An 11,066-nucleotide genomic window follows, 5' to 3' on the forward strand; every position below is an offset into this window, starting at 1 on the left:
GGTCACCTTGATAATACAAACTATATGCATAGTGGTAACTATAGCATCACAATTGAATATATAATTATGATGCATTATTGTTATGGTCACCTTGATAATACCAACCGTATACACAGTGGTAACTATAGCATCACAATTGAATATATAATTATGATGCATTATTGTTATGGTCCCCTTGATAATACCAACCGTATACACAGTGGTAACTATAGCATCACAATTGAATATATAATTATGATGCATTATTGTTATGGTCACCTTGATAATACCAACCGTATACACAGTGGTAACTATAGCATCACAATTGAATATATAATTGTGATGCATTATTGTTATGGTCACCTTGATAATACCAACTATATGCATAGTGGTAACTATAGCATCACAATTGAATATATAATTGTGTTGCATTATTGTTATGGTCACCTTAATAATACCAACCGAATGTACAGTGGTAACTATAGCATCACAATTGAATATATAATTTTGATGCATTATTGTTATGGTCACCTTGATAATACCAACCATATGTACAGTGGTAACTATAGCATCACAATTGAATATATAATTATGATGCATTATTGTTATGGTCACCTTGATAATACCAACCGTATACACAGTGGTAACTATAGCATCACAATTGAATATATAATTGTGTTGCATTATTGTTATGGTCACCTTGATAATACCAACCGTATACATAGTGGTAACTATAGCATCACAATTGAATATATAATTGTGATGCATTATTGTTATGGTCACCTTAATAATACCAACCGAATGTACAGTGGTAACTATAGCATCACAATTGAATATATAACTATGATGCATTATTGTTATGGTCACCTTGATAATACTAACCGTATGTACAGTGGTAACTATAGCATCACAATTGAATATATAATTATGATGCATTATTGTTATGGTCACCTTGATAATACCAACCGTATACACAGTGGTAACTATAGCATCACAATTGAATATATAATTGGGATGCATTATTGTTATGGTCACCTTGATAATACCAACCGTATACACAGTGGTAACTATAGCATCACAATTGAATATATAATTATGATGCATTATTGTTATGGTCACCTTGATAATACCAACCGTATACACAGTGGTAACTATAGCATCACAATTGAATATATAATTGTGATGCATTATTGTTATGGTCACCTTGATAATACCAACCATATGTACAGTGGTAACTATAGCATCACAATTGAATATATAACTATGATGCATTATTGTTATGGTCACCTTGATAATACCAACCGTATACACAGTGGTAACTATAGCATCACAATTGAATATATAATTGTGTTGCATTATTGTTATGGTCACCTTGATAATACCAACCGTATACATAGTGGTAACTATAGCATCACAATTGAATATATAATTGTGATGCATTATTGTTATGGTCACCTTAATAATACCAACCGAATGTACAGTGGTAACTATAGCATCACAATTGAATATATAACCATGATGCATTATTGTTATGGTCACCTTGATAATACTAACCGTATGTACAGTGGTAACTATAGCATCACAATTGAATATATAATTATGATGCATTATTGTTATGGTCACCTTGATAATACCAACCGTATACACAGTGGTAACTATAGCATCACAATTGAATATATAATTGGGATGCATTATTGTTATGGTCACATTGATAATACCAACCGTATACACAGTGGTAACTATAGCATCACAATTGAATATATAATTATGATGCATTATTGTTATGGTCACCTTGATAATACCAACCGTATACACAGTGGTAACTATAGCATCACAATTGAATATATAATTGGGATGCATTATTGTTATGGTCACCTTGATAATACCAACCGTATACACAGTGGTAACTATAGCATCACAATTGAATATATAATTATGATGCATTATTGTTATGGTCACCTTGATAATACCAACCGTATGTACAGTGGTAACTATAGCATCACAATTGAATATATAATTGTGATGCATTATTGTTATGGTCACCTTGATAATACCGACCGTATGTACAGTGGTAACTACAGCATCACAATTGAATATATAATTGTGTTGCATTATTGTTATGGTCACCTTGATAATACCAACCGTATACACAGTGGTAACTATAGCATCACAATTGAATATATAATTGTGATGCATTATTGTTATGGTCACCTTGATAATATCAACCGTATAGACAGTGGTAACTATAGCATCACAATTGAATATATAATTGTGATGCATTATTGTTATGGTCACCTTGATAATACCAACCGTATACACAGTGGTAACTATAGCATCACAATTGAATATATAACTATGATGCATTATTGTTATGGTCACCTTGATAATACCAACCGTATGTACAGTGGTGACTACAGCATCACAATTGAATATATAATTATGATGCATTATGTTTACGGTCACCTTGATAATACCAACCGTATGTACCGTGGTGACTACAGCATCACAATTGAATATATAATTATGATGCATTATTGTTACGGTCACCTTGATAATACCAACCGTATGTACAGTGGTGACTACAGCATCACAATTGAATATATAATTATGATGCATTATTGTTATGGTCGCCTTGATAATACCAACCGTATGCACAGTGGTCACTATAGCATCACAATTGAATATATAATTATGATGCATTATTGTTATGGTCACCTTGATAATACCAACCGTATGTACAGTGGTGACTACAGCATCACAATTGAATATATAATTATGATGCATTATTGTTACGGTCACCTTGATAATACCAACCGTATGTACAGTGGTGACTACAGCATCACAATTGAATATATAATTATGATGCATTATTGTTACGGTCACCTTGATAATACCAACCGTATGTACAGTGGTGACTACAGCATCACAATTGAATATATAATTATGATGCATTATTGTTACGGTCACCTTGATAATACCAACCGTATGTACAGTGGTGACTACAGCATCACAATTGAATATATAATTATGATGCATTATTGTTATGGTCACCTTGATAATACCAACCGTATGCACAGTGGTCACTACAGCATCACAATTGAATATATAATTATGATGCATTATTGTTACGGTCACCTTGATAATACCAACCGTATGTACAGTGGTGACTACAGCATCACAATTGAATATATAATTATGATGCATTATTGTTACGGTCACCTTGATAATACCAACCGTATACACAGTGGTAACTATAGCATCACAATTGAATATATAATTATGATGCATTATTGTTATGGTCACCTTGATAATACCAACCGTATGTACAGTGGTAACCATAGCATCACAATTGAATATATAATTATGATGCATTATTGTTCCGGTCACCTTGATAATACCAACCGTATGTACAGTGGTGACTACAGCATCACAATTGAATATATAATTATGATGCATTATTGTTACGGTCACCTTGATAATACCAACCGTATACACAGTGGTAACTATAGCATCACAATTGAATATATAATTATGATGCATTATTGTTATGGTCACCTTGATATTACCAACCGTATGTACAGTGGTAACCATAGCATCACAATTGAATATATAACTGTGATGCAATAATTATCGTTACCACAAATATAGAGATAAATTATCCATGCAGTTATTTCTATGGATATATACAAGACTTATTTTACCGTGTAAGATCATGTTTTAATAATGTTCAGGGAATAGGTACAATTTTTCAAAAAGGCTTTGAGATGATTGATTGGTGCAGACGTTAGAGTATCGATAGACCATACTGAATATCCGGGACATGAGTTTTAGTTTTATTAAAAACTATATTTTAGCCTAACATTTAACGAAAAGTTAGGCAGACATTGCATTTTTAGGTACAGTAAAAACATTTTTTGCTTCATTTTATTTCAGACAGAACAAGAAGTTATGTTATTTTTAATTCGTCTAATAGACCATGTATTCTACAAAACATGAAAATATTAATTTAATTTGCTATTGTAGGTGTGTGTTGAAGAATTGAATTGAAGATCATTGAGGAATTACCATAGCCATGAACCCTAAGCTGAGTAAAACTGACAAAAATGATTAAGCTTGGTTGATACAACCCAATGCTGCTACAATTTACGGCCATTTGATGAAAAAATTAGGCCTAGGTTTTTTTCTTTTGAAAGGAGCAAAGATGTGATTTGTGGGAGATTCTTCAAATTTCAAATTCTTCAGTTTGAGTGCAAATCTGCCAACATAGAGATCAAGGTCAGCATGGGTCTTATAAGGAAATCTTTCAGATGTACAATGTGAGTCAACATTACCTCAGCTAGCTCTCCTTCGCTTGAAGTAGAGGATATGTTATAGTGAGAGTTCTGTATTGAACCAGCTATTAATTACAAATAATTCTAGATCTTTCACAATTATATGATTGATGTATAACATAGGAAACAAACATTAATGAGTTAAATGTGTGAATCAAAAAGTGCAGAAAATAATTAAACACAAACCAAGATTGAGCTAATTCCCCACCTGCTCATCTCTCTTCCTCTGTATCATCTTTAGCATATTTTCAGTCTGGCTGTCATAATCAGAGACCATCTTGGATATTTGTTTAAACAGTGCTTCAAACTGCTCATCCCTAGCTGAACTCTTAGCAGATATTGTGCCTGTGAGAAGAGCTGATGCCAGGTTGTCTAATGGAAGCCAGGAATGTGTAGAACCTAAATAAAAAATATAATTTCACATATACTAATCATACATAACAAATTATAACTTCTGTTAAATGATAATAAAATTTACCCGTTAAAATTACCTGTTTTTTTATCCACTGCTTATACTATTTACAGATAAATGGAGAAATACACGCACTCCAGCCAGAAGCGGATATAATGATACACCTTAACCATGTTTCCCTGACAACAGGGTATCTTATGATATCACAACGATGCACTTGATGTCCTGAGTGAATAGATATCCTAATAGAACTAATATCTTGTAGTTAACAAATATAATCACATTTGGAGAGCCACCCGTATCCACAATAACCACACATACCAGTGTCACATGATGGTAAATCAGGAACACACTCCAGGCAGCTGAGCACATAGCAGACTTTACATCCTAGAACAAATTGTTGGTCTTTATGCTTTGGGCAGCTGCTGACTTTAGCTTTTTGTTGTTGAGTCAGGTACTCAAGTATTGTTATCTTATGATGCTCCTCTAGCAATTCATCATGATCCTTAAATATAAAAGCAACACAATACCGTGACTTTAGACTGATATCTCATCTTTTGAATTTTAGAATGTTGAGGAACACGTAATCAGTAAAATATTCATGTGACATTAACAAAGTTAGTTTAGAACAGACTCCTAACAGGATGGTTTTACCAAAGTTTAGTGATTGTGGGGCACAGATAATTTTCAATCCGCCAACACTCAATGATTAATTATTTAGACATAGACTAAAATATGCTGTCTTGCTGTACATCATACTGACTCAGTAAGTTATTATTTTAAAACAAGAAAACAATTACGGCTTTACAACATAATTTATGACTGTTTTAGAAATCAAAAACCTTAAATAGCCATGAAACCCACAATAGACCAAAATCACAATAGTTGAAATTTTATAGTATTAAAGATTACTGCACATCCATGTTTTAAACTTTCTAGAAACAACATTAGTCTGGGAACAGAAAAAGTTCAGGCTATAATTTAGGCATGTGTAACATTTCTGCTGATCTGCAAAATTTTTTTTATTCCAATCCTATATTACCTTCGTGTTATACAATTGTGCAGTTGCATAGTACAATGAGGCTCTTGGTTACCAATATCAGCCCGATGCAAAGTAATAATATATACTAACAACTTCACACATAGTTTATGGTGCCTTACAGTGCCTCGCAGTCCGTCCTCTCAACTCGAGTTGTTGAACTCCGGTTGCTGTTCAAAGAACTCGGCCTGGGTTATTTCATGAACGCGGGTTGCGTTATGCAAAACTAAACCGGGTTTTTTAAAAAAAAAGCAAAGCGAGTAATTGGGGTGTCTCATTTACAAAACTGCATTTGCAAATATTATATAAAATTCAATAATTGATTAATAATAATAATTTAAATAAATACGTACATAATTAAATTATATATTTTTGTGCATATTTATTTATATAAATATAAAGATACAAAAACAAATGTACAACGTAAAAAGTAAACTATAAAACAATATACATGGGGGCCAGGCCACTTCCTTTTCAAATGAAGAAAGTCATTTCTCTAGAACCTGACAAGAAACTGAATGAACACCAGAAAGGAACAAACATAGAAATTACGTCAGCGATAATGATGCACCAAAAAGAGTTCATATAAAAAATATAGCTAGAGAAAATGAAATGATGAGTTGTTTAGTATGGTGCCTTACAGTGCCTTCACAGTGCCTTGCGCTCCATGTTGTCAAGCTGAGTTTTTGAATTGGAGTTGCTGTTGACAGAACTTGGCCTGGGTCTTTGATGAACTCGAGTTGTGTAACTCGAGTTCAATGCTCGAGTTTACAAACTCGAGTTTGTAAATATAACTCGGTTTATCAACTCGAGTTGCAAACTCGGGACACTCTAATTCGCCATTAGCTCTAGTTTTACAGTACATACATACATAGTTTAATTTCTATTAGCTAACGGGTGCCTATTGATATACCATTGTTAATATAACCAGTTCTACGGTTATGCTACCGTAATACCAATATATTGCACCCTACGTTTACAAAATTGTGTTTGTAAATAGAACCCGAGTTGTACAACTCGAGTTGAGAACATGGAACACGAGGCACTGTAAGGCGCCATACATAACTACTGCCCACAACATATTTAAATTATCATATAAGATATGATAAGGTAACACCGGTACCTCCAAATGAGCAGGGCAGAATTTCTTACAGCAGTAAGTACAGTAGCTGATAGCTTTCTGTCTTAGTGAGCTCTTCTTTAGACAAACATCACAGAGTGTTTTGTCTGTACCCAAGTCATAGGAAGGGAGACTGTCTGGTGGCATCTCAAACACTTGGCTACAAAAAATTAGTCATAAGTCATAAACTATTTGCTACATGGGTCATACGGTGATAGGGTTGACATGCTACGAGTCATTCTATGATAGGTAAGTCTCTTTATGAATGGTACAGTCATAGGTGATAAACTCTATATATGAGTCATATTTCGGTAGGTGTCTTTTTTATGCTTGTTCATTAACAGTAGATCAATCTATGAATCTACAACTGTGAAGGGGAAAGCTGAAAGGTTTAATTAATAAATTTTAAGCTGAAGTAGTTGAAAAATGTTCATGTGACTGCATCATTGTCATAATAGATAGCAGAGGACATGAATATTATACAATTTTTTTCCCTGCGTATCTCTTGCTTACACTGAAAGCTATTTTTACCAATAAAACCATATTTGAACGATTCGATTAAACGTGCAATGTACTTGAAGTGAACATGAGGAGAGACAAATACTTAGAAATTACCACTGATTTATACAACGAGGAAGGTCTAATATTAAATAGAATAAGATACTTAATGATTCCCTGTCATCCCTGTAGATTAAGAATCTAGTCTCTGTTTCTCTTAAATACCATTTGAGACAAACATACAGATTATAACATACAGCAATATTAAGGTTGTCTTTAAACTTAACAATATATTTCTAACTTAAGGATGAACTTGCAAAAAATGTTGGCAGATGCTATCAGAGAGTATCGGCATGCCTCTTTCAACTACGATTGTTTTTATGTTTGTTGCGATATGACTGCAAGAATATTTTGAGATTAAAATCGACAGAATTACATCTTGGTAAACTGTTTGGATCAAATTAGACTGTGATTATTATGGTTATAGTTACAAAGAGTCTGATAAAATAAAACACAACTTGATCGAACTTGCCGATATCAACCAAAGCATCGATAGCAACTAGTCTCATCATTTCGAATATATTTTTCTTTTGAGCATTTTAACTGCGGTGAGCTTTGACGATATTAATCTTGGAAAATCATGCAAGTCAGATCAATTGAGATATCAAGAACAATTGCAAAGGATAAAAAATACTTATATTTCTGATAAATGTATCAAAGTTTTATATAAGTTTATCTTTCATGTAGCTAATTAATAAGATCCACCAAGTTGATTGTGAGACACACAGAAGCTGGCAGAACATTTTTACTTTTCAGTTTAAGAGATCAGGAGAAACTTGACATGAAATTAGACACTCTAATTTACCAAACTATATAACTATAATATTATTGGTCACTTGTTTTGGAAACAATGTTTAAACAGCAAAGATCTTGCAGTAAACAACAAACAGCATAAATGCAGGCGGCAAGCTGAAAGCGCATTTCCAATTAAATATTTTGCATTGTATGGCCAGCATCAACACAGCTGCAAGCGTGCTATGTAATTATGATATGGCCCAGAGGCAGGACTTTGGTTCTAATATCATTACCAGATTTTGTATAGATGATAGTCCTTACAATGAATCTATGATGTCTAACTGTCCGTAGTGATGAATGATTGTCTTTACAATCATTCATCACTATGGGCAGTTAGACATCATGGTGTAGTGAGTTACCTCGTTAGTCTGCAGATCTGGAAGTGCTGGGTTAAAATCGGTGGCTAAAAGGACTTTTCGTAACTAAAACTTTATCACTATAAGTTTTACGGATTACAAGACAATATGTGTTTGGTAAGACAAGGCGGGTCTGTCAACAGACGACGGTCTGTCAACTGCAAAAACAGTTACAAACAAGAAAGTAGTACCATGAAGTTTATTTCTCTTACAAGTTGTTTACTATTGAGCAGTTAATTATCAACAAACATGGTAGAATCCTGCTCTGCAAGACATAAACAGGTAATCTGTAAACAGCTGCCAACAAACTGCTATAACATGATATGTTCCTGCTTAGTATACACAAAGTATACACGCAACACGGAATACATGAAATTGTATGGGAGTTAGAGTGCAATCTTTTGGACTTGCTAAACACATCAGAGGGCAATTTTGTACATTACAGTATAAACACTTGGAAAGCCCACAGTGGAGGCTGATCCATAGTATCAACCCTATACTAAAGTACAGCTGCAGTACATGTGTAGTTTCAGATTTTGAAGAATGTACACGTGCAGTGTTCATAAATTGATGGGTTTACTTCCATCTGGGTCATGGGAATAAATCTGGAGTGAATCTCAGGGAGAAATATGCAGTAAGAATGCAGTTACAGTAGCAGTAAGTGTCAACTGCACATTATAAAGTTGTAATTGATTGCAAAACTACTGTGTATTGCGCTGCGATGATGCAATGCAGTTTTGATGAATCAAAACCCAGGCTATGCACACTATTATATAATCTAACTTTAACTAACATATAGTAAGACTCACCCGCATCCACTGTTTCCACACAGCAGAAGGTGTTTGCTCTCATAGTAGGTGGTCAAACAGGTCATACAGTGAATATGACTGCATGGTAGCACTTTGGGGTTTACAATGGTGTCACTTTTACGACAGCAAAACTCACACTCAACATCTGCTACAGCCTCAGCCATTGTTACCTAGAAACGCAAACCCACTTTGTCTGAGATTCATCTCACTACATATCGTAGAGGAATTTGCCGGCCTTCACTTGGAACAATCTAGACTATTTCATAAAGAAATAAAATGCGTGTGAGTTTGTTTAATTTTTTTATTATGCAAGGAAGTTCCACTTGCCAATGGGTGAATGACTATCTTCTCTGCCCAACCGAGTGAGCGTACTCCTTTATATACAATAAACTTGCCCGTTCCGGCAAATGAAACTGAGCAAAAATTGTATAACAATAATAAGAAACAGATTTGCTAATCCGTTGGCATAGTCATAATACAGCGACAAACGAAGACAATATCTATATAACATATAAACAAATTAGTAATGATAAAAACAACAACCCAGCATGCAAGATATAACATATAAAATATCTACATGAATTACAACGTCATGCCCTGGCGTCATCACAATATATAAAAGTATAACATCATGGCTGAAACTTTCAGCAGCAAATTGTAAAAAAATATATGAAAGTTTTAAGTTTGAAATATTTATAAAATTAAAAGAACTGTTGAACTTTGAGTGACATTACATGCCCTTGTGAGCAGCACTGGAGACAGTTATAAGCAAATTTAGTATGAGTTTTTATTTAAACTGAGTGAACAGCATTTTACATCATGTTCAGAGAGTTGAAGTTAAGTCTAGTTTCCTCCAATAATATAGTAAGTGATTGAGGTGAAATCTGTATGTGATACTATCAACTGCATCATTTTAACTTATTTTCAATAACTAAATAGAAATGACTCTGCTATATTACAACGCCATGCTGCAAATACACTGTCAGTGTAGCGATGAATTCTATTCTGTAGCATGGAAGTTTATCTAGTAATAGTAAATGTTTTTACATCACATTATCTTTATGAGTTGAAACAGTATTACTTCAAGTTATATAGTGCATCTCACCAGCGCAATATATCACTGTCTATATTCTTTCTTTGCATGAATAAGGATTAGAAGATTAAATGCTTTAATAATTGCTGCTAAACTAATAATATAATGAATGCTATATAAAGTTATTCTTTGTTTACCAACTAAATACTAAAAATGCTTGTAGATACATGTAATCAATCAATCAATAACTATACAAAATAGAAATACTACTTATTAAATAAAAACATGATCATTAAAGCATGTGCGACATGTCATGAAACTTTTTTCGTGTTAATAATTTTTTAAAGTATAATTTTGCCTTTTCCTAAATTTCCAAGTGCTAAATTTTGTAAATATTTGTTTATGAACACTTCTTTCTAACACACAAGAAATCACATGGTAATGATTTAGGTAATGGAATCATTCAGGTAATGCAATCACATGGTAATGACCTATCGTCGCAGTTGAATGAGAACAAAATATTAATAGGGCTCCAGTCAATTGACGCATTATTAGCGAAATGGACAATTCATTACGGTTTATAGTTTCCAATCAATTAATATTGTGAGAAGTAAACCAACATGATCAGCCTTTG

At 33.4% G+C, this 11,066-nt stretch overlaps 1 protein-coding gene across 1 annotated transcript in view; it reads right to left on the reverse strand.

The window, feature by feature from the left end:
* The window catches only part of LOC137402278 (uncharacterized), a 63,921-nt gene extending 54,358 nt beyond the window's left edge, over positions 1–9,563 (reverse strand). The window contains exons 1-5 of the mRNA XM_068088773.1: positions 9,400–9,563; positions 6,885–7,041; positions 5,044–5,227; positions 4,519–4,709; positions 4,311–4,361 (exon numbers count right to left, since the gene is read on the reverse strand). Of these exons, the coding sequence (XP_067944874.1) occupies positions 4,311–4,361; positions 4,519–4,709; positions 5,044–5,227; positions 6,885–7,041; positions 9,400–9,563 (747 nt within the window). The remainder of the gene's footprint in view (positions 1–4,310; positions 4,362–4,518; positions 4,710–5,043; positions 5,228–6,884; positions 7,042–9,399) is intronic.
* Positions 9,564–11,066: the final 1,503 nt, after the last annotated feature.

The sequence above is a fragment of the Watersipora subatra genome, chromosome 8 (genome assembly GCF_963576615.1).
Source record: "Watersipora subatra chromosome 8, tzWatSuba1.1, whole genome shotgun sequence".
In the NCBI taxonomy this organism is placed as follows: domain Eukaryota; kingdom Metazoa; phylum Bryozoa; class Gymnolaemata; order Cheilostomatida; family Watersiporidae; genus Watersipora; species Watersipora subatra.